Source organism: Talpa occidentalis, unplaced genomic scaffold, assembly GCF_014898055.3.
Source record: "Talpa occidentalis isolate TD23 unplaced genomic scaffold, MPIMG_talOcc4v2.1 talOcc4.2, whole genome shotgun sequence".
NCBI lineage: Eukaryota > Metazoa > Chordata > Mammalia > Eulipotyphla > Talpidae > Talpa > Talpa occidentalis.
Genome location: NW_023602073.1, coordinates 139450147 through 139475523, shown reverse-complemented (window position 1 = coordinate 139475523; position 25377 = coordinate 139450147). Strand labels below are relative to the sequence as shown.

The window sequence follows — 25377 nt, the reverse complement described above, 5'->3', positions numbered from 1 at the left end:
TGCTGAAAAACAAAGGATTCATCAGAGGAAATCAGACTTCTATGATGGTTTTAAAGTACTTAACTAGGGAATTTAGTTCCTGATCAATTAAGGGTAATAAATTCTCAAAATAGAAAATTCTGAAAATACCTGTAAAAATGGCATTATTGAACACTTGACTCATCTTTATTTTCATGACAGGCTTCTATTCTTTAACTATAGTATGGACTAAATACAAAGATGAACTACAATATACATTACAACTACATTTTGGGTTGAATATTGGGGAATATCAGTACTATCTTCAGTATTAAAATGAATTAGAATAATTTTGTAACGCAGAATTTTAATTAGACACCTACCTTTTCATTCACATTAACTCCTAATGGGCCTCTGAGAACTTATTTTTCAATTTATATATAGAAAAGAATTGGAGATATATCACAAGAAAAAGAGGTCACCAAACATGAGCACTAACACACATGGTGGAAATACAGCTGTTTAGAGAGCTGCTTTACAATAGTGTGAGCTAATGAGCTAGTGATTTAGAATATAACGACACAGATAGAGTAAGTTGTGCTAGAACATTTTCATCTAAAAAAAGAAATCACTGGAACTCCTATAGTAAAAGGGGATGAATGAGAAAAGCACCTGGACTAACGAACATTACCTTAATTTATATTGACTTCAAAAAGTACTTCAGTTTTTGCCAAGAAAGAAAATCAATCATTATACCCAAGTAAACAGTAACTCAGAATTTAAAGGATAAAAGAGTCCTGCAGGTATAACACCCCCTCTATGAACAAATATCAAATGAGAAATATTTAGTATACTGTGTAGAACTGAGGAGGGACCCTTGAAACTAAGCTGTATTTCCAGCTTGGCCCAGCACTCATTCGATCTGTTTTTATTTTGTAGTATCAATCCCCACCCCCCTCCTCCAAGTGCCCCTCCCAGCTTATGTCATCAATTGGGTAATCATTCTTTTTTGTATAAAAATTAATAGTCAAAATAGGACAGAGGCAGGGTTATAACTACTTTATCCAGCTAGAAATCTAATTTCAGCATGAAAAAGAATTATAATGAAACAAAACAACCTTTAGGAAAGATGAATCATATAGTTTAAAAATCTACTGAACAGTGCCAGTATGTGAACCATAGCTTATTAATAAGGATATCATGACAAATTTCACTAATATTTTCTTAAAATATTAGGGTTGTTTCTTATACAACCCTAAAATGACAAAAAGCCTTACAGAATTTTGTACTTTCAAAGTTTTACAAAATAGAAATAGTGAGCAAATAAAACATTAATAACCAATCTTATTTTCTAAGTAATTTATAGAAACTGCTAACATTAAGTAAGTTTGCAGATTTTGGAAATACTGGTCATGAAGGTTTTACTAAAAAAAATTAATCATATGAACAGGAAAAACAAATCACTATGTATTACATGCATATAGCTTTCTTTAGGGATTATGTTAGATTTTTGCTGTTAAACACACAAGACTACGTTTCGTCTTTTTTATGCGACTGTTCTTATGCACTAAGAACAAGGAAGTTACTTTTAGTACCATTTATTTGAGTTACTTGTAAATCAGGAAATAACAGTCAATTTTCTTACAAGGTAATACAAGACAATGTTGAATAAGACAAACTGGAGTTGGATTACTTGACTATGAACACTAGTGCTGTTATGTGCTAGCTATATAACCATAACTTACTCTGTTTCCTCACCCGTTACATAGGAAAATAATAGTAAATTGATCACTGAAGTTACTAAATCAATTCAATGAGAAAAATTATTTACAAAGGACCAGCACAGCGCCAGGATATTGTAATTGCTAGTTACATTAAAAAAAAAATTTTGCATTGTCTCAGCTATCTCAGCCGTACTATTGGACATTTAAAAAACAAGGAAGGGGCCTCCCAGGTGGCGCAGCAGTTGAGCATCGGGTTGCGAAGCTGCCTGCAGCCTCTGCAGCGCTGGTTTGATCCCCAGCTGCTCCCCAGCCACCGGAGGAGGGTCCCACATGGCGCAGACCTCTCCTGCCACCCGCCCCGCTGTGGCTCTGGTGAATTCTCTCACCCTCCCAGGCTTCTGACTGTACCCAGTGCTTGTATAAATAAATAAATAAATCTTTAAAAAAAAAAAAAAAACAACCAAAAACAAGGAGGGGGTTGATTTTTCATACCTGGGCTAGAGTATTAAAATGTGAATGGTGACTTGCACTGTTTCTTCTCCCTAATGTGACACCGCAGCATTAATTTTCAAACAACAGGTAAAATTTAGGAACAAAGTTTCGGAACTAAGGGAGCTGGCCTTCCACACAAGCGGCTCTTTTACCAGAGTCAATGTTGGCTTAATTATTATCCACACAAGTGGTTCTTTTACCAGAGTCAATGTTGGCTTAATTATTATTATTGTTTTTTTTTTAAGATTTATTTTGTTTATTTATGCATACAAGAACTGGGTGTAGGCCAGAGATGTGGGGGTTGAGAGGATTCACCAGCGACAGAGTGGGGAGCGGATACACTGAAATACACTGCTGAGGGGAGCTGCAGGCGAGGCAGGAGAGGTCTGCTGCACCATGTGGGTAGTTCATTGGCTGGGGTATGCCCAATAGCTGGTGATAGCTTGACAGTACTGAGACTTTAATCCCTGTGCCACCAGGGAGGCCCTTGGCTAAATTCTTATACCTTCCTTTCTTAGGCCTCTGTACAAGGAAGTAAAACTGAAGTTATAAATCTTGATAGATTGAACAGAAAGAATTGATACTTTCATGAGGTTCGGGAGAAGCATAGCACTGATGAAAGGAAACATCGTAACTTAAAATGTCAAACAATCCCAGCACACTTGACGCCATAAGTGTCAAATGGAAAATGCCAGTTTTAACAGGCCTTCAGGATTTCTACAATTTTTTTCCCAATGTTTCAATGACATTTTATGTTTTTCAATAGCATACGTTATGCTAAGTTTTACTACAAAACTAGATACTAAAATAGGGAGATAAATTGATGTGTTTTTTATTAAACTGAAAAAACTTTACAGTTTCACATAGGGCTGCCTCCACTGAGTCAAGAAAAATTGAGACATGAACTTTCCCAATTACATATCCTGAGATAGATTTGGGAATAAAAATTATTATAAGGGAAATGAAAGTAAAAAATATAATGAGATTTCATCTCAACTGGTGAGAATGGTTATTATATAAAACAGCAAGTGTTGGTGAGGCTGTGGAGAAAAAGGAACCCTTGTACACTGCTGGTGGGAATGTACTTTTGTTCAGTCACTATGGAAAACAGTATGAAGGTTCCTCAAAAAATTAAAAATAGAACTGCTATATGATGCAGTAACCACACTTCTGGGCATGTAAGTGAAAAATATGAAAACACTAATTCAAAAAAATATATGCACTCCAATGTTCACTGCAGCGCAATTTAAACTCACCAAGACACAGTAACAACCTAAGTGCCCAACAGCAGATGAGAGGAAGAAAAGATGTGGTTTATACACACAGTGGAATACAACTCAGCTATGAGACAAGAGGAAATCTTGCCATTTGCAAAACATGTGAAACAAGTGAGAAGGAAGAATATTATCACTGTATGATTTCACTCATTGCGGAATATAAAGAAACAAAGCAAACGAACAAACAAAACAAAAACAAATCCCAATACCTTCACAATGGAATGGTAGTTACTGGGACTGGGGGAAGGGTTATGGGGGCTGGCAAAGGTAAAGGGCACAGAGTGACTGGTGGAGAATGGTGACTGGACATTTGGTAGGGGGTGTGGTGTGATTTACACAGTCGTTGAGGTACACCTGAAACCTATTCAGTATTGTAAACTCAACTGTAAATGTAGTAAACTAAAAACTACAAGAAGTGACACACTAACAGATACCAACCAAAACCAAACAACATTATACACAAAACAGAATTATCCTTTCAACAACATTCTCACTCATAGTAAATCTGTTAACTGAAGTCTTTTAAATATTCAAGTTCAGATATATTTCGTGTATATTCTATTCAAAACACTGAAAAATATGGGAAGCTAGTCAATGCATTTAACAAAGTCAATAAAATTCAGAATGAAAAAATCAATCAGAGAAATAATTCAAAAAATTTAATTATATATAAAGTCCTTTCCATGGAAGGTAAAAACCCTAGCTAATTACATTTTAAAAGTTCTATGTCAAATTATAGGTATAAAAGTCCCTTTAATGCTTCACATTCTATAGTAGAAGAATAAAGTATTATTAAGATAAAATAAATTACAAAAGAAATTTGTTGAAAAACTATTATGTAAAAGTACTAGTACATAATTAAGGTGATTTAACCATTACCAGCTGAATCACTAAACACCCCACAATTACAAAGAGGCAAATAATTGATTCTCTTTAAAGGAGGAGAGCCCTTAGCCCAAGGGAAAAAAAAAAAAAAACTTATTTAAAAAAAAGACAAGAAATGCTTATAACAGTCAGCCAATGTTAATATGACTAAACAGGGTTCAATTTACAACATGAAGACAATATGGGTGTTACTTCTAAGAAACTTAACTTTACTATATATTAAGCTTAGTTGAGAAAAGGAAAAAAAAATTGAAAATTCCAGCCTTCTATAGTTCATCTAATATATACAAGTCAAGGAATGTGTGGCAGTAAATTTTGGAAAATTAGTAATAACTGCATAACAAAAAGTATGGATTTAAATTAAAGAATACATTTATTCTTTAAGTAAAATGGTATTTTTTAAGTCTTGAAAAATCTTCAGAGAACATTGAGGTGTTTATGACCAAAAACCCGAATTCAGTTATATTCCCAATTACATATTTTGTCTCCCAGGCTTAAAAGTTCGAGAACCTTGGGCTGAGTAATTCATTAAAAAAAAAAATACTCATAATAACAATCAAGAGGATTGATAGAAAATATTTTTATCACTCATTTTTATTGGAAGGAGAGTTGTATGAAAGTTCCATAAGTCAAGGGCAGTACAGATTATACACTAAAAGAGACAGTCTCATATGAAACCATTTCCTTGAAATTTGTGGGCTTGAAAATATGAAGAGAGATAATAGTAAAATAAAAAAAAAAATACAAATAAAACTATAAAGAAAAATATTTAAAAATTTGGGAGTATAAAACCTATACTATTTGTGGCATAAATTGAACCCAGTTTTATTTTAAAATAAAGCAAAAATAAAAATTAGAACAATTCACACTGGAAGTCAGAGGAAGAACTGCATCCCCAATTTAACTGATTTTTAATAATTATTGCTCCAATGAATTTAGAAGAAACATAACCCGAAAGATTATTGTTTAGCATAGGAATATAAATTAATATATATGATGCAATGCATTAGATTATTTTTTGATGTTGAGTTAGCATTGCGTAAAGCAAGGATTAGAAACAAAATAGAAATTTCTATTTCCTACCTATATCACTGGCTACCATCTTGGAAAATTTTCTGCTTTTGGTCTTCACTGAAAATAATATTTTGATATAAAATGTCAAAAATCTATTCAAAGTAAACTAAATGAATTAAATATAAATAAAGAAAATACTTTAAAATAAGATACTATACCCTTTTCTATAAAATTATTCATTTTTTGTTCATCATCTGAATTGTGTGGTGATGAAGAACCTACACAAACGAAGACAACGGAAGGAACAGGCACATTGTCAGTCACAAACACAGAGTTGTCACATGGAAAAGATCAAACACAATAATCTGGTAACCTTTAAAACAAGTTTCTAGACTACTGTTCACAATGAAATCTCATATATCTCATTAACAATTCTTATAAGCAATTTTTATAAGACTAGCAATCTGTAGTATATATAAATATTAACCAATTTTTCCTTAAGTTCTAACCATTTGGCAAATTCTTTTATATGTCATAAAACAGATAAAAATACAAGTAGCATTTAATTAACTGTCTCCTAGAAAAATGAAAAGATGGTTTATCTAGAACAAGATTCCTGTATAAGCACTATACTGTGAATATACAGTATAGTACAAGTTTTATACTATACTGTAAGTTAATTGTAGAGTTAGCTTTCTTGATACGAAGTTTAAAATCATATATAAATTCTGCTCTGTACTACAGAGATCTTTAAAATACAGAGGATAATAATTACAATTTTAGATGCTTTAAATATTTATTTAGATTTAATGAGGTGATATTAAATTTTATTTTAGTTGTGACTTCTAGTAAGTTAATATCTTATAATTAAGATTTTATTTGCCCATTACCTAAATTTAAAAGTATTTCTAAATTTTCATAGTATTCCTTTAATTTTTAACACAAAAGTTTCACTATAAATGTAGTCCTTAGTATTCTAGTTGCTAACTTTTACTAGTCAAATTATCTATTTTTCATAGCACATGAGTGATAACACATCCATTAAATGTTTCATTCTCCCGAAATATAAATCATTCCCCCTCCTTTGAATTCCCACAACACTTTATCTGTACACTTCTTTTATGATGTTAACCACTCAATATATACTGTCTTAAGTTTATACATACATGACCTTTGCCACAGGACTTAACAGAAAAGTTGACTGACTCATCTTTCATCCCTTTGCATTCAGTGGAGTGCTCTGCATGTAGGAATCTCTAAGTAAATATTTGCTAAATATATAAAGCTTTTTGGCTAGAAGCAAATACCTAAAACAAGCTGAAGTAAATAAGATTTTCATGTGCTCTTTTTCTTGTTTTATCCCAATAAAATCTTAATGAATAAGGTCAAAATTTGGTTTTTCCTCTCCCACCATCAAAATCATTCTTTCTTTGACCAGATGAAAATACCCATTGAAGTCTCTTCTCAGATCAGATAAAACAGGCCACCATTGGTAGAATTTCAATTACTTCCACAATAGTCTTAAAAGCTTATGTTTTAAATACCAAGTTATTTTTGCTAAATGGCATAAATTCTTGAAAAATTCTTTATCAAAAATATCACATAAGTAATATTGAGCTCAGTAACATTTTCAGGATTAGAAATAGGTATTTTTCTTCATCATAGTTCATATTTAAAGATAATAGATAGGTTATATAGATCTTAAAATATCACTCATCCCTGGTGTTAAACAGCAACACAAATATGCAAAAATTTATCATTACTTGTTTCAATATGTTTCATATTAAAGATACCAGGATAATAACTCTAAACATGAATATAAAGTTATAAAAATGCTTAGCATTTTCAACATATAAACAAGCAACATAAGCTGTAAATATAAATAAAACCAGGATATTTATTTTTCCTCTCATGGAAAATGCCCACCACTAGCTTTCATGACTTATGTGAAAGTTTACTGAAAAGTTCCAAAGCGGTTTTTAGCAATCCTACTTGCGTATATTTAACCACATCACTATGACTAAATAAACACAGGCACTATAGACAGCTTTTTGTTTTTCCTAAAGTACATGTCAATTCCTGAACTCAACATTTATATTACAGTCTGTGTGGTCCTGGACTTTTTTCAATTTGAAATAACCTAACAAATATTTTTGTCATTTTAACATTTATAGTGTATGTGGGTGTATCTTTTTTTGGACGCAGAACAGAATAATTTCCAACATTTACTAAGATATTCAGTGAAGCAATGAGTTTTTTTAAATAAAGATTAAAAGGAAATGGCAGAAATAACTGTTAATTCAGGACGGGGCAGAACTAATTTTCTATTTCAAAGAGACTGTTGGTTTCTTTATAAACAAATGGAAAGGACAAAGTATATTAACTACCTGGATTTCCTCAGGATGATTTTTGAATACAGCTTTAATTAGCTATACTTTTGCGAACACATACCTTGATTATGGCATTTAAAAGCTTTTCAAAAAGTTTCTCTTCACTGATAACCTGTTCTACTGAGTAAACACATTGATTCTGATAAAGAGCATATGACCATTTTTTATTTGGTCCTCATCTTAGCATTTATAAAGGGGCTCATTTGAACTTCCAACCCACTTAAGCATATTTCTTCTTCCTCAAATACAAACATTGTTTTCTATTAGCTAAACTGATTTTATTAATTTATATTGTTATTACTCATTTCTCCTTGCACTGCAGAAAATATCTGAGGTTACTAATTAAATTACTATTTCCCATAGCTTTAATAGCATGCTCTCCTGGTGGCTCTTCAGACTCACTTCACACACACCCCATCCATTTTTCTTTTTTAACCATCCTAAATTAGAATTTGCTTGTGTTGATGACAATGATTAATAAATCATTCCTTTACTTTCTTATTAGAATGCTAAAAGAACTGAAGGCAAAAAGTCATAAACGTGCAAAGAGTAACACAACTGGCCTATGACAGATAGCTAAAATTACTATTAATAATTTTATTTAATAGTTAACAGTTAACTAAATGGACACATATAAAAGTACAAATAAGCTATAAGAACATAGGATCAAAAGGATAGTCTTCCACAATTTTATTCCAATTTCTATTGTAATGCTTTTAGTTTTCAGCATGACATGTTTCATGCTATTACTGTCTATTAAAGTCTGAACTGTTTTTTGGTCAAAGTAGTATTTACTAATATGCAAATGGATACAGATCTCTGGAGAATTCTTATATCTTTCAGGGTATAATAAAAACTAAATAAACTAAGAGTTTTATATTTGAAGATAAGAATTTGTGATTTATCAATGATTTCTGACCTCACAAGTTTTATTTTGCATTTCGAGCTCAGTGAGAAACAATGAAAGACCGAGTGTCATATAAAGTTTTGCATGTTACATCATACTGTCTTTTCATGTGGACCAAAGAGTGTAAAATATTTGACAACGTTGACCTGAAATTGAGTTTGTTCAATATTGAGAAGAAAAAATTTGAAGAGATTTTACTTTCATGTACTTTTTACATTTATGCATTTAGGATTAAATAAACTTATCTATAATTACCTCATTTAGTTTATTCCAAATTTCTAAGTCTATATACTTAATGAAAGCTTGGCTGACAATAAAAAGGAATATTAATTTATTTGGACTAAATCTTGTTAAAATATTTTTGATGGCCATTTAATTTAAAAGATAATATATGTTCAAATGATTCAGTCTGGGTCACAGCCTTAACACACTGACAACTGCATTCACATGGCATTAAGGGAAGGTGAGGTGCTCAGGACAACACTGTAAATAATTGAAGGAGCAGTAGCAATACTGAAAGATACTATAATTCTAAATTCCTAGTTCAGAAGTAAGTCTCTACTCTTGCGTGATGAAAAATATACTTACTTGCTCCATATTATTCATTCAAACTTTAGTCTACAAATGTTCAGATTTAAGTTGTTAATTAGTGCTCATGGCTCCTTATGTTTTATTAGTTTAATGAGTGTACATAAATATGAAATTTACAAAAACCAGAGATGCATTTAAAGAAATGATTAGTATATTATCAGGAAAATGCAATTTTCATAAGAAAAGCTTCCAGATCTAACAAAAGCTTTGAAATCTGAATGAATAAAAGTAAAATGCACTTCTCCAATATTTGCCATTCTTAATTGTTTTTGATGTAACAAAACTATTTACGGTAGGATCAAAATCTGTGTAAAGATTACCAAAATTTCGATCTACTAAAAAATAATGAATTTGGCAACCTCTTTAATTTTAAGGGGTTTCAAAAGCCACTGGAAAGTATGTTCTTCTGATCAATATATACATAAGTCATATAAAGACCTATTTTTGGACAAAAGAACTGCTTTAAGAAAGTTATAAAATTACATCAGATGTTACTTGGATCAAAAACTGCAAACAAAACTAATCTACAATTATTCTAGTTATCTAGAATCACCATTAGATTATAAGTGCTAATGATCTTTTATAACACTTAAATAGACATAACTTAAGGGTTAGAATCCCATTTTCTGCATAATGCCAGCATGCCTAAAGTGGAGATAAAATTATAGAGAACTAAACCATTTGATCTAAAATTAAGGAGAAAAATATATTTTCCATAAAAAGTATAAATATTAGAAAGTTAAGTAAATAGTTTTAGGATTCTTTAACAGGCAATAATATAATTGTAGATTTTTATCTAGCACAAACTGTATTTCTTTTCACTTAATGAGAATGCAACAAGAATAAATATATCACACAAAAATCCTTGTAGAAAAAAAAGTTCCCTGTGAATGTACTTAAAACGTTTATCTCCAGAAAGAAATACTAATATGCTATATTGGGCTTTGTAGAATTATAACTACTGATAAAATAAAAAATTACCAGAAGTAGGAGATTTGCAGCGATCCTCTGGGACAACAGTTCCTTCACTAATATCACACAAACCTGCTAAAAAACAAAACCCAAAACCAAATCAAAACACACATTTATATAAGTGCAGTTTTATCTCCTACTTAGAGTACACATTTCACTGGCATGCATTGAAAAAAAAAAAAGCAGATTAATTCAACACTTGCTAACATTGATACTCTGCTTATTAGTTTTGAGATAAGAACATAAAAGCATATTTATATTAAAATATCTCAAACTAATACAACATTTACTAGTTAAAAAACAAATTCCAAGACAGGTAATTTGCTATCCTTCAAGAACATTAGGCATAATGTAGGACTTTGTTAAAACCAGTACCTTGAAGGAGTGTGATAGACATCTTGTTCAATCATTGGATATTCTCTTGCAGGAGAATAGCTGCAATAATTTGGTCATATTTACATCAAAGGACCCCAAAACTCAAACTGAAAGTGATTTCCCCTAGGTATGTCTCAAATATCTCTCTTATATTCTGAATAATTAAGAAATATTGTTTCTCTAAATTTGCAGTATTTAAAATAGCATACACTACTCATCTTGTAGGGTTTTATCTCTCATAAATTATACCATCACACCTTGTAAAGAGCTCTAAAAAGATACTTCTTTTCACACACACACACACACACACACACACACACACATACCCACAGATACATACATTATATAAAATCAATCTATCTTATAGGATGGCGTTAACTTCTTAGGAGAAACCATAGCAAGGTATTTTATGCTGTAGACAAGAACTGAAAGTCATGACAAATGAAAAGAGTTACTATTAATTCTTTAAAAATTAGAAATAAAAAACCACATCAATATTTAGGGCCACCTGGGCAGCAAACAGGGGCTGTGCATCTAGGCCTGAGGACTGAGGCATCACACTGACAAATGCGCACATGACCAGTATCTGCTCTCCTAGTCCTTGGGTGACAAACACGTTGTCTTCTGCAGGAACATTTCCAGAGAACACTTAGTATTTAACGGGGCTTATAAGAAATTTTCTATTTTGAGTTACATATTATTTGTCTTCAATGGGTAGGAAGTTGAGTAAAAACCAGTTATGTTTATTACTTTTTATAAACCTTTCATTAAACTAAAGGTTCTTAAAAAACCCTAGTTATTATAGTTCTAAAATGACTGATAAAATGAAAGGTTTGTAGGTAACCTCTAGGAAAATATGTGTTTATGTGAAAATCAATGTTTCCTTGAGAGAACACTGAGCTAGCCAGTCTTTACAGAGTAATGCTAATATACTCCAGTATCACAATGTGTCTAGCACTGCATAAAAATAACTAATTCTGAAATTTTAAGTCTTTAGTATTTTATCATCTGCTAATAAACACTATAAAAAAGTACTATGTAATATAATTTCCATTCTTAAAATAGCCTAGGAAGAAACATTTAGGGCATATCAGTTACCCAGCAAATCATTCTACAATTTGTATGTTAACTGTACTGATAAGTAAGATAGCTGACCTTCATCACCTGGGTACTCTTGTTATCTTTTAATTATTGCTTGTTCTATCTTACTAACTTAATGGCTTAGATTCTAGCCATTCTCTATTAATTGTCATACTTCCCAAAGAGAAATATTGAAAGTAATTGTATAACCGAAAAAAAACCTTCATTTTTAGAGCCTCCTCTTCATAACTTATGAAAGGTTCTTTCCCATAGTCTAGATACAGCTTTATGCCTCTAATAACCTTCTTTATAACTGCTGTTTCTCACGTGTTCATCACTTTCACATCACTGATTATATTTTATTTGGGGTTTAGAATTATATTCAGTACAGAAATTTCCCATTGTATCTTATTTGGGGTTTAGAATTATATTCAGCATAGAAATTTCCCTTGATGTGTCTGCCCTTCATTGAGTGAAAAGATGACATACATTATTTAGGTTTCACTTGCAGTAGAACTAGACTTTCAGCAGATAAACAGGCAGTTGAAATATTTTATCACTACTTGTCCTGTTGTAGTTTCATAATGTTTACTATGAAAACATTGTATATACTTTAGTCAACAGTTCAACTTCAATAGAACTATAAAACATTAAAGCAAACAGTAATGTTTTTCTTACAACTTCACACCTGATCTTTATGAAAATGTAGTATCCATTAATAGCAAAATTTTTTGTCCACTATTTGATCTATTAAAAAAAAAGCTGAACAATTTGAACTACACTTCAAGGACACGTTATAAAATACATACCTTAGTAGGAATATTATTTTTATATCAAAGCAACTCAAAAATTTTAGTGCCAATTGTTCCACATTTAATTTTATTTGAAATATAAAAATGTTTTAGAATTACAGTATAAATATACTTCACATGTTACACATATTTAAAAGTAACTTTCTTTTTAACAGACAATTATAAATCAGAGACATACTGCAGGGGAGGAGGAGAGAGAGGGATCAGAGGAGGAGGGAGGAGCACAGGGGACTGAGGTGATGGTACACGGGTGCACGGGTGTATTGGTGAAGGAAACTCTATGGGGACTACACCTGAGGGGGTGGGAGGAAGCAAATATTGTTTAAAAATGAACAATGATGCAAAAAATAAAAAAAAGTAAAAAAGTTAAAAAAAAGAAAAATAAAAGTAACTTTCTTTTTATTTCTATTTCAAATGAAATCCTAAATATTGTCAAATTGGGCATAATAACAATAGGTAAATCTCTTAACCTTAGGTATACCAATAGTAAAATTGGTTCTATCTTTGAATAAATGTAGGATATTTAATTGTTAGCAAATTTATGTAAACTATAATGAGGTATTAAGGGAAAAAAGCCATGAACTAATTTTAGGAGAAATAAATTTTTTAGTACAATTTTGGGTAAAATAAAGTATTTACCCATTCCTCCAAAAACTTCATTATTATCATGACAGTGTACTAACTTTCTAATACTATGTATATACTTAGATATAGAAATGTTTTCATTAATATCTTTTCAAAATAAATGAGGAAAAACTATTTCTACAGACAAAAAAATAAACATGTTATGACTTTATTGACATGGAAAAATAACTTACTTAAAAAAGTAAAAAAAGAATGACATTTTTCCACAAATTCAAAATAGAAGCCAGAAAAGCTGCACATGCAAGAAGTCACAATCAGCGCACCTCAGTGAAGCAGTGAGAAGCCAAAGAAAGAAAAGGAAACGAAGATACTAGAATGGCATGATTGGGACAACAATTTCTGAAGATATCTATCACATGACAGAATGATCACATACGATGAGAAATGGAAAAAAAAAAAAATTCAACTAGCCAGCCACGGTGAGAGTAAGGTCTATATCCCATCTCTTTCTCCTCTTCTTTCATGAGCTGTGATACAGGTAGGATGAGCTAATCACATCCTGAAAACAAGTGAAAATGAACCTCGGGGAGAATTGCAGGAGGTACAGACCAGAACTTTTCCGTGCTCCCCTGCACACTGGCATTCTGTTAATGGGTTAAGTCTGCCCAAGCCAGTGCTCCCCTCAGTCCCTGCACATGTCCTGGGGGACTGGAGCCCAGGCTGGTTGCTGGGGGAGCACTCCTTACCATACCCAGTGCCGGAGAGCCAGTGCCCTTGCCACCTGTGGTATGAAGTTTTTTTTTTTTTTATTATTATTTTTTATTCATTTTCTTTTTAAATGAGGAATACTGGTATCAACAGCTAACTATACATGTGTTCTATAACCTATTAATGTTAATACTTTTACAATTAAGATTAATTATCTGACAAACACAGAGAATGGTATAGACCATTCATAGTGTATCTGGGTTTGCACTGTATCAAGGCTATCTTGAGGACACCATATTTTCATACTATTCAAATTTACTTTTGCACCTAATTTTTTTTTTCACTCGGGAAACACAGTCTTTTGAATTAAATAGTTGGAACAATGAATTATTGTTTTCACACTATCAATTAATAAAGGGAGAAAAATTGGAAATTAACTTTCATTTTGTAATAATGTGAGACAAATTTTTCTGTTAAAACTTCACTAAAGTTTGATATTGTGACTCTTTTCCATTATTACATAAAATCCTACAATATTAAAAACAAAAAAAACTAGTAATACAAAACGAAAACTCAGTCACATGCCTTTTAGCCCATACATACATAGACTAAATCAGAAAAACAATTCACCAATTGTATTTATATTTACAGAAGAAACTGAGCAGTTATAGAAATCCTGAAGCTCAGAATAATCTTTCTTTTTACCTCCTGAAGGTTGTCGAGATTTACGTGGAGACCGGGGTTCTCTCCGGTAAGGATCATTAGAGCCATATAACTCAATAGTGCCCAGGTTGAGGAGTACAGCCTTCTGCAGGTAGTCCACTAAAGCAATGCCATTACAATTGCCAAAAACTACCCTGGGAATAAGAAAAAAGCAAGTCTTTTAGTACAAATGAATAGTTAGAGGAAAATTTACTGTAGTCTGCCAGGCTAAAGCAGAAGTATGATGAGTCTTTGAAACAAAAGATTATCCCGGATGTGGAAATACACATTATGCATGCCTTTTCATGGTAGAATAGATCTCCTGATATAGTATTTATTGACAAAGACTATAAATGAGTATCATTATATAGGAGCTGAAATTTGACCAGAGAGATACAAATCCCTCACACTAATGACATGAAGTCTATTTTTTCTGCAGCGAGATTCTGAGTCTCTCAGGGGAAGACATTCCTTTCTACTAAGGAAGTAGGGGATTATATCTTGAGGGAAGTTTTAGTAATCCCTCAGTTAGGAACAAAAGTAGAAAGCATAATCTTGGAGGTCTCACTTTTGAGTACTCAACTATGAATCAGGAACTACAAACCACGCAACTATGAATAAAGCAATGTAGCAATGTTATTCTTTTAAGATTTAATGTCAAGAATTGAAAAACAAAAGGTATAGAGGGACTATGTGAGTATTTAAAAGAAACAAAAATTAAATACTTTAGAAGACTGTAATTTATAATATAAATTATGTACTGTTAACACTATATACTTAAAGGCCTAAACTGATAAATAAATTTGTAGTAGAATACTTTATTAACTGTGACTATGTCTTTATAATTTATGCAATTTAACTTAGGAATTAGGAAAAAAAAACAACTATATAAATCTGGTTCAGCATTTACAAGTCAGTTTAGAACACAGTCTTCTGGGTTGATATTGTTAGCCCTGTATTATACTGACTATTAATAACGAATTTATTTCTAACTCTATAGCCAGGAGAGAATATACAGACTTTAAACTTTTATCTTTGTTTTTTTTTTTTTGATTTTTTTATTTTAACATTTATCATTTTTTACATTTTTTAGACAATATTTGCTTCCCTCCACCCCCTCAGATTGAGTCCCCATAGAATTTCCTTCCCCTAAACTTTTATCTTATTATTAAACAACTAATTGATCCGTAAGAGATTAACAATACATCAACAAATAGTATATACGCATATCCAGAGTAAATTATTCCAAACAGAATTGTTCCAAACAAAAATTGAATTTGGTCTGAAATTAAAGTTATATACAACTTTTTAAATGATACTATAATAAGGATTATCCTTTCTATTTTTTTTAAAGATTTATTTATTTATTTATACAAGAACTGGGGTACATTACGGCCATATGTGTGGGAGGGTGAGAGGATTCACCACCACAGTCAGAGGGGGGAACAGAACAGGCAGACTGATGAAATACACTGCTGAGGGGAGCAGCAAGCGAGACAGGAGAGGTCTGCTGCGCTATGTGGGACCCTCGCCGGCCAGCCGGTTGGGATCAAACCTGTGCTGCAGAGGTTGCAGACAGCTTCACAGTGTAGCACTCAACCGCCTGTGCCACCAGGGGAGGCCCTCCTTTCTATTTTTAAAAATAAAACAATGTATGGAATACTATGAAGACTGAGAAACACATAAATTGTACTTACAATCCATAGGAAGAATTGACTGCCAGGCTAGTTATTTGTTGTGGTGGCTCTCCACCTACCCATACCAACTGAATAACTAGTTCTGTTTGATAACCTGGAGACTGCTTAAGTGGAGAATTTTTAACTCTGTAATAAAGGAAAACATGTTATCATTTAACATTTGTCAATTGTCATTAGTCTATGCAATTATAAAATCATGCATAACTACATGAAAAAATATATATACATATACATATATATATATATATATATAATTAAGCTAGAAATACAAACTGTGAAAACCAGAATCCTATCTTCTAGAAGCACTTAATCTAGTTGGGAGACAGAATACGTACATAAATAACAAAAGTAAGAAATCATATATGTAAGTTCCAAGGAGAATGGGGGAATAGCAGGGAAGAGAGAAAGAAGTCGACTGGAAGGAAGAGGAATGGGAAAAAGGATGAAAAGAAGTGGCAGTCAAGGAATTAAGAAGAGGGAAAAATATAAGAAAAATTCAAGTTAGAAAAGTAGACTTGAAACTTGAAAATATGGTGATCAAATAAATACTGGCTAAAAACAAAAGTGAGTTTATTTTTGTGTGCGACCACTTTTACCATTAAAAAACCACTGACCTTGAGTGGATTTTTTTTTTTTTTTTTGCAAAGAATCTTTCCTCCATAATTGCTCAATAGTGCTAAAAAAATACTGCATTTGCAAAACATTCAAACAAAATAAGAAGAAACCCACATTGAAAGACTAAAATCTAGGGTGATTGTTGGGTCTTCAAGTCAACTGCTCATGAACAGTTAAATGTATTCTCACACCTCACTTAAACTGAGTAAAACTTGAACATATTCTAAGCATGTTAGGGAAGTTAGAAGGGTTTCATGAGAGAGTACTTTCTAAGATATCAAGTTACTGCACAGTATAGCACTTGCAATACTTGTATCAGTAAACTTTAAGAGGATCTGGAACATAACTTTTTTTAAAAAAGTGTAAGCAACTTATTTGTGTGCATGACTACTTTTATTGTGAAAAAATAAACCATTGTGTCTTTTAGGTGAGAATATATTTGATTACACAGAGTCTCTAATAACTGGTTCTTATAAAACATAAAAAGCCTTTTTACATCATCAATTCTTTAGGCTTCTGCCTTAGGGTGACAGTATATGAGGAAGGCAGCAGAAGGCTCCTCGATGTCAAATCTCTTGACACCAAATTTGGTATACGAACCCTTTAAATCATTTTGTTGGTACTGCTAGTGAGGGCTATGACGCCTGAGCTTTTGCTGACACATCTGCTAGACTAACTGCAGGTGAGGAAAGAATCAGCATGTTGTCTGCATTCAGGGTGACCATGAGTCAGAGGGTGTTCTTGTATGAACTGAGTATAGTCACTTCTTCTTGTACAGGGTCTGCAGGGTGATACACTCAGAACCTTACTCTGGTGGGACAGAAGTTTACAGTGTTTTCTCATGAAAACACCTACTTATCAGGTGCAGTTGGCAGTTGTTCCTCTCAAGAGGCATAAATAAAGACCAAGTAACATTTCATCTATACCCAGAGACAGCCTGTGTTGACAAAGGCTGAAGGCTGTGCTATTTTCTGTCCGCCCTCCTTCTGGCATACTTAATGTGCATTTAAGATTTAGTTTCTCAAGAGGAGAAACAGGCATTCAGGGATAATTTTAGAAGGGCATATATGAGCATACTTAAGACTTAAGTGACAAAGAACAGAAAACTTACGATATTCTTAGTTATTGTGAAAAAAAAAAACCTTAAGCAAAAATAAGTCAGCTAAATCTGCTACAATCCCCAATTGGTCAAAAAAAAAAAAAAAGAAAGAAAGAAATAGAAACCAGATCAAAAAAAGACTGTTAGATTTTAAAAATAAAACATGGGGAATGGTGGGTGTTATGTTTTATGTCTATAATGGTTACATGCAAGTTATTTTAATATCTTGAACACATGTAAATTAATTTGTACTTTTTTTAAGCTAAGGGGTTAATGAACCTTTGTGAAAATCTCTGTAATTTGTACGAATGTATTCTAAATGTCAAAATGTTTGGTGGCTCCATAGTTTCAAAAATGTGTATGTCTCGGTGTTTGGACAAATACCTTAGAAAGTACAACTATTATGATTAATAACATAAAATGCTATTTGTAAAGGGGTAAGTAAAATAGCTGCTTGAAAAATGTCTCTTTGAAACAATTATGTAAAAAGGGATTTTGCAGGAAAAACAAAATCTCAGTATTATTTATCTTAACGTCAATTTGGCTTATACCTGACTTTTCAAAAATTGGCTTTTGGGACTGTGAATTAAAACATTGTGAAGGTAATAAATAACTGCACTTACCTGAACACTATTCAAAAGGCAAAAAAAAAATAAGGTGTAATTCACACTGTCTGTGATTAAAAAAAAAAAAGTGACTAGGAACATGTGGATTTTAGACAAAAATCTCAAAAACCTGTTACCAAAATAAACTTCAGAGACAAATTGTACTTTATATGCTTTAAACTTAAATTTCACCAAAATCTGGAAAAATACATATTGAAATCACAAGAAAATGCATTGGAAATTCTGCAAATTTCTTTTAAAGTAGTACTGAATAAGTAACAACAGTGAAGAATGTATCGTTCTGTATTTCCAAGTCTTATTCTCGCTGGATGTGTACAGAACTGGAGCAACTGAGTGTTGTGGTGCCTGTACATAAGAGAATGGCAAAGGCAGAGACAGAAGACACAGGGGAGGGAAAGAGTAGAAACTCGAGACCTTCTGAGAAATATAACTGCTTATTCTTTTTTCTTTCTTTTTTTTTTTTTGGTGGGACCCTTGCCGGCAGCCGGGGGAATGAACCGGCGCTGCAGAGGCTAAGAGCAGCCTCGTCGCAGCCCAGCGCTCAACCGCTGCGCCACCAGGGGAGGCCCTGTAACTGCTTATTCTTAAGGGCTATATTTGCTTAGATCAAATCACAGTTTCTCATCCGTAGCACCACTGACATTTTGAACTTTGTTGTGGGATGCACCCCGAGCAATTCAGGACATTTAGCTTCATCCCTGGCCTCTACACACCAGGAGCCCAATGTGACAACTATTGTAAAATGTCTCTAGGTACTGCGTCCTGAGGAACCAATCATCCCTGTTTGAAGAAATACTGACAAAGAACACACAATTTTAAATTTATACAAACATATAAAGAAGATTTTTATCCTGTATATTCTTAAATGATTGTGATATTAAAAAATGGTCTGCCTTATCTTTTAAGTAAATGCACTTTTGATTATACAAACATTCTCCATAGCAATTGTCAAACTACCATTAAAAGTGATTTTAGCAGACCTAAAGCAAAACAATAAAACTGCTACTTTTAGCAAATGACAATTCTCTTACCACACTTCCTCCCTCTCTGTTGAACCTATGTCTGACTTTTGCCCTCAACTGTTCTTTTGAATCTCTGACATTTTCCAAAACTTTTCAGCCTTTAACTGATATCTCTATAAATGTAATTAACACCTTTAATCAGAGTCTTCATGAAATTTTTTAACAATTTAAGTCTTTACTCACAGATATTTCATTTCTCTGCCACAAATAAAGCTTATACCCTTACTACTCAATAAAACAAACTGAACTGAAAAGATAAACCTTATTTTGTATAAAAGCAAGATATATTCAAATTTGCGATGCTACAAAAAAGTTACTTAAATAATGATATTGTGATGCCAGAGAAGATTCACACACACACAAAGAGATACTTTCTAAAATGGAAAAAAAATTCAGAGTAGTAGAAAGCAGTCTAAATACAAATTTTATGTACATATAAATCAAGACTTAAAATATTGGTGGATTTAGCTATAAAAAGATGAAAAAATCAAGCTGGTCTACCAATATGTGTGGAGATCAAACCTTAGTATTTTAAGGATAAAATATTGGAAAGCAGTTATATTCTCCCCATAATGCCACAGAAAATGAGATGGGCAACCACAATAAGACACAGAAAGATATGTTCTTATACCATTTCAATCTGTCAAAATGGAAAATGTTGCTGCAGTTTTATTAATATTTACTATTTATATCTAAATTGAAAGATAATAACCAAAACATCCATATTTTTAATAACTCACTTTAAACAAGGGACATTATCACGAAGCCCATCAGATGAACTGCTACTGGTAGATGGATGAGACTGAGGAGGAATAGGCTGAGGATTGGCACCTCCTACTGGTGTGGGCAAAGGTGGTGCCTGTTCGCCCTCTGGGGATTCCACATCATTTATCTCGTATAATAATCGAACTTCAAGCATCTGTTGTAAAAATAAGACAGTTTACCTACTCCTAATAATTATCACTCATTTTACTATAGTTTCTATACAAATATATTTCAATGGAAAGGACATTTTTTTTAAAGATTTATTTATTTATTCATACAAGCACTGGGTATAGTCAGAAGTGTGGGAGGGTGAGAGAATTCACCAGAGCCAGAGCAGGAGGCAGAACAGGCAGAAGGACTGAAGTACACTGCTGAGGTGAGCAGCGGGCAGTAGGAGAGGTCTGCGCACCATGTGGGACCCTAGCCCGGTGGACGGGGATCGAACCCGCGGTGCAGAGGCTGCGGGCAGCCTCTCAACCCAGCGCTCAACCACCTCGCTACCGGGGAGGCCCAGAAAGGACATTTTTAAGGTAAACATTTAGCAAAATTTCTAATGTATTTAGCAAAGAAAATGTTTCTGACTCAGTCTGTAAAAATGTGTGCATCATTTTAGAATTTATGTTAAAAAATTAGAGTACACTCGTATTAGCTTTCCCAATAAAACATATAATGCACTTAAGGATTTAACTGTTCAGCACAAAGATATACACAATAAATTATTTTCACAAAAGGTAAATGGCAATAATACAAATACTGAGGTTTTCAAACACTCTAGACAGAACTGACAGCAAATAGCCCTCTCTTCAACATCTGACACTGAAAATAATTGAGAGGTTATTACCGGAATGACTTCTGTAATGACTTCTTGTTTGCTGAATCTATAGATAATGACATGAGCTGAAACTCCGGCTATGCACAGCATTCTGCTTTCTGGACACCAGGAGATGATCTGAATGGCATACGGATCCTCATCTACAATGTCTGTGTTCGGCCTGTCATCTTTATTTCTTGATTTTTCAAATACTTTAGATGTCTTTAGTTTATATAATACTTGCAGAGTTACTAGAAGAAACGTTAGGTATTTTAATACAAAAAGATCAAATGTAAGGTAATATTTAATCAGTCACGCAGAGAGGAAGATATCAGTATTTTGACTCATAGTTCATTACTACATCTCTCTATTGTACTTTTAGACAATATATTCATTGTTTTATTAAACAAGAGGTATTCATTGTAGTCATTAACAAAATTACAATCATGACAAATTCAGAGAACTTGAAAAAAATCAACATCAAAAGATTTTGGGAAAAATGTAAAAATATCATTCAAGAAATAACATTTTGCTTTCTAAAATGATTTTATACATATTTTCCCCCAAAAGGCACAAATATTATTGATACTTTTTACATGATGAAACAATATATCCTGAGTTACTGGATTTTCCCTGAGAGCTTGCTATGTATATTTGCAAACATTAGTCATTCTAAGCATTCTTTGCTTTTTTGTTTTATGTAACAACCATATATATTTCACAAAGACAAACTTATGTGACATCAATGAAGTATCAGATATTAAAATTATTTGAGAAATTTCTGTTGATTTGAGGCATATTCCTGCTTCTAGCTAAATTAAAAAGTGAAGGTTTGAAGTAATTTGAAGAAAGGATTTGTGTACTTCTGTTGAAAATTATACCAAATTACAATTTAGTATCCTTAAGAGCATCTTTAGTCTTTTAAAAATAGTAAACTTATACTTGATACAGTATTAAATTTATGATCTCCAAATTTCAAATTAAATGTTGATTATGCAATTATTACAAAACATGGTTGTATAAAATGGTTTTGTAATATAAAAAAACATTCAAAATACTTACTTGCAGAAGCATCCCAGAACTTAACTGACCCATCAGCATGTCTATGAAAAGCAAACAAGTTGAGAATATTATGAAGGTGAAAAAAAGAAAAACTAAACTTTTTCTTCCTTTCACTGAAATATATTGATATCTTAAAAGATAGGAAGAAAATGACAAAAAAAGGGAAAAAAATGCAGTAAATTGGCAGGCTCTTCACAAAAACTTACTTCTCATTATGTAAGAGCATAAAGGAAAGCATTATCTACACAATTAATTAATGTTCACGTAATCGTAATCATACTAGCTTATTTATTCAGTGAAAACAGACTTTTACTTACCCTGTAATAATTATTTCTGGATAACTCTGTGCACCCAAGCCCCAATTACCTCCATTGATGGGCCATTCCTGTAAGAAAAGACGAATATGATTTGTATAAATCATATACAAATTTTAGTCATACTACATGTGTGCATGTGTGTATATATGTATATATACGTACATGTGTGTCTACGTACATACGTATCACAATAATAAACAACATATTTGGCTCCAAAAAAGGATTTTCTTAATTAATTAATTAATTAATTTTTTATTTATTCATTCATTCAAGCACTGGGCACAGTCAGAAGCGCGGGAGGGTAAGAGAATTCACCAGAGACAGAGCAGAGAGCAGAACAGGCAGACTGACAAAGTACACTGTTGAAGGGAGCAGCAGGCGGCAGGAGAGGTCTGCCCGCCATGTGGGACCCTCACCTGGCGGCCGGGGATTGAACTGGCACTGCAGAGGCTGTGGGCAGCTTTGCAACCCAGCGCTCAACCACTGCGCCACAGGGGAGGCCCCTCAAAAAAGGATTTTCTACGTACTTTCTCTAGAAAAGGTATCATTATCAAACACTCTAACGAAATCAAAATGAAATTCTAAAATTCAACATTAAATACTAAAACTCATGTTCAATACCTTTTTGCTGTAACCTTGACGTTTCTGTCTTGCTCCAACAGAATAAAGTGCAGGAATGAGGTCCACAGGACAGTCAGCAAAATATTCGCAACATGTAACAGGGGACTCATGTATACTCAAAGGATAGGGATTTTCAAATATAGGATATCTTTAACAAAAGGAAAAAATATTAATTTAATGAATTATAAACTATGATTAAAATAATAATGAAAATAATTTACAGCCTTGGAATGAGAAAAATTTAATTTTTGAATAGTACAAAGTTAATATTCTTTAAAGGTCTATGTAATATTTTACCTAAATTTATATTTTAGGACAGTATGTTCTTTAAGGACACAATATTCTACATTGCAGAATTTTAGAAATTATACATATTAAACCACATATTAATTTATGCAAATGTTTAAAATGGCATGTTTTATAATGAAAGTTGTTCAATTAGAATAGTAAATAGAAAAGCTTCAATTAAAACTACACACCATGAGCCGCTTAGACTAAGTATTATATATATTTCTTTATCTCATTTACTTCTTGCACCAAACTTATGATGTAACCAATTTAGTGAAGAACAATGGCTTAGAGAGTAATTTGCCAAAAGCATACCAGCTAGCAACCAATAACAATTTGACCTAAAGTCTTTACCATTAAGCTATAAAGTTCTCATTTAATAAATATTTCATCCTTTTACCTATAAATCATTATCAAAATTCTTCCTTTTTGCTCCATGAAGTAATCTCTAGTTACATTAGTTAATCTAGAAATGCTTATTTTAGTGATTATGTACACAAAATTCTTAACATGTTTTCCAGCTATGAAATTATTTTATTAAATAAAACACAAAAAGACTTCGAATCCATAAAATTAAATCTTCAATAAATATGCAATGAGATTTCTTTTCTGATTTAAAGTCTTTAGAATTGGGAATGGTTACGTAAAAATGTACGGAAACGCAGAAACTGCCTAAAAACATCTGAACAGATCAAAGTGTCAACTATGCAAATATTAGATGCACAGATTAAGTCTAGAACTGCAATAATTGAAAATCAGAGAAGACTTTTAGAAAAGCCGTTTCCAGACTTCAGACTGAACCCAGCTGTCACCACCCACTGCCTTTTCAAGCACATAAAAGCCAGGAAGCAAAACACAAACGAAACATGCATTACAAAAACACCAGGCAACTTTTTGCACTTTAAAACAGGTATTTCCTTAGCTCAGTAATTCCATTATTACTACACATTTAAGTGATACATTTGCTAAACAAAATGCTGAGTCAAAGATAACTTGTAAAATATTTTCTCTGTCTTAAGTATGTATCTCAGTCCAGACCATGTGTAAAAGTGTCATTATTTAAAAATTTACCTAAGGAAAAAATTAAAAGAAAATAATATTAAGAACAAATTTTTCTAGGACTTGCATGTAGAAATAATGTTTTTAAATATCTTTCTTTCATAATGACCATATTATTCTAAAAAAGAAAAAAAAAACTATTGTGACAGGTAATATATACTAAGTTGATATGAATTTAGGAATACCTTAAAATAAGGCAACTAGTACTGTTCACCTAATACTTTAGGCTTTCCCATTCTCAGTACCATTCACATCTTAGACCAGATCATTCTGTTTGGAAATGGATCTATGTATACTATCAATGCTTAGCAGCATCCCTGTTGTCTGCCACTAGATGCCAGCAGCAAGCTTCCCTCATTAAAAAACACATCTGCACAGCCACTGCCAAGTATCTCCTGGGGAAGAAGGTGTGTGCGTGCGTGCGTGCGTGCGTGCGTGCGTGCGTGTGTGTGTGCTCTGCAAAGGAGTTGGTAGGAATTTACAGATAGGATAGCTGGTGAAGAGAGAATAGGAAATGCTGAAAAAGGAAAAGGCTCTCTCTTAAAGTTATGTGGATTCTTGATGGCAGTGGATTGTTTTCCTTGTTCGAAGCCATAAGAAAGCCCTGGAAGTGTAATGCTCGTTTAACATAGAGTTCAGTTTTTCTAGAGAATAAAGCACCTGTGGGAAGAGAGTGAGACATCAGGTTGGAAACGCACCCAAACTTTCAATACTGTTCAAAATAGCCAACTGAGAAGGTATTTCTAAATAAGACACAAGAGAGAACCGTAGAGGTTTAAAGAGGAAAGGAACAAGACTGGTGCAGGCAATGGTACTCATAACACAACAGTTGGTATGGGTGGAGGACAGCAAGAGCTTATCTGGAGGTCACCGTGAAGTGATCAATTTCGGACATGATTTTGTGTGCCCACAATATATCCAAG

General features: G+C 32.7%; 1 protein-coding gene across 3 annotated transcripts in view; it reads right to left on the bottom strand.

Annotated features, from left to right (window-relative positions):
* The window catches only part of STXBP5 (syntaxin binding protein 5), a 140175-nt gene that overhangs the window by 30660 nt on the left and 84138 nt on the right, over positions 1-25377 (bottom strand). The window contains exons 12-21 of one of the 3 annotated variants that reach the window (XM_037520538.2): positions 23108-23255; positions 22487-22554; positions 22170-22210; positions 21138-21358; positions 20272-20450; positions 16170-16295; positions 14476-14627; positions 10220-10285; positions 5569-5628; positions 5420-5467 (exon numbers count right to left, since the gene is read on the bottom strand). In XM_037520538.2, the coding sequence (XP_037376435.1) occupies positions 5420-5467; positions 5569-5628; positions 10220-10285; positions 14476-14627; positions 16170-16295; positions 20272-20450; positions 21138-21358; positions 22170-22210; positions 22487-22554; positions 23108-23255 (1109 nt within the window). The remainder of the gene's footprint in view (positions 1-5419; positions 5468-5568; positions 5629-10219; positions 10286-14475; positions 14628-16169; positions 16296-20271; positions 20451-21137; positions 21359-22169; positions 22211-22486; positions 22555-23107; positions 23256-25377) is intronic. The other 2 variants (XM_054697909.1, XM_037520539.2) reach the window with 2 other exon arrangements.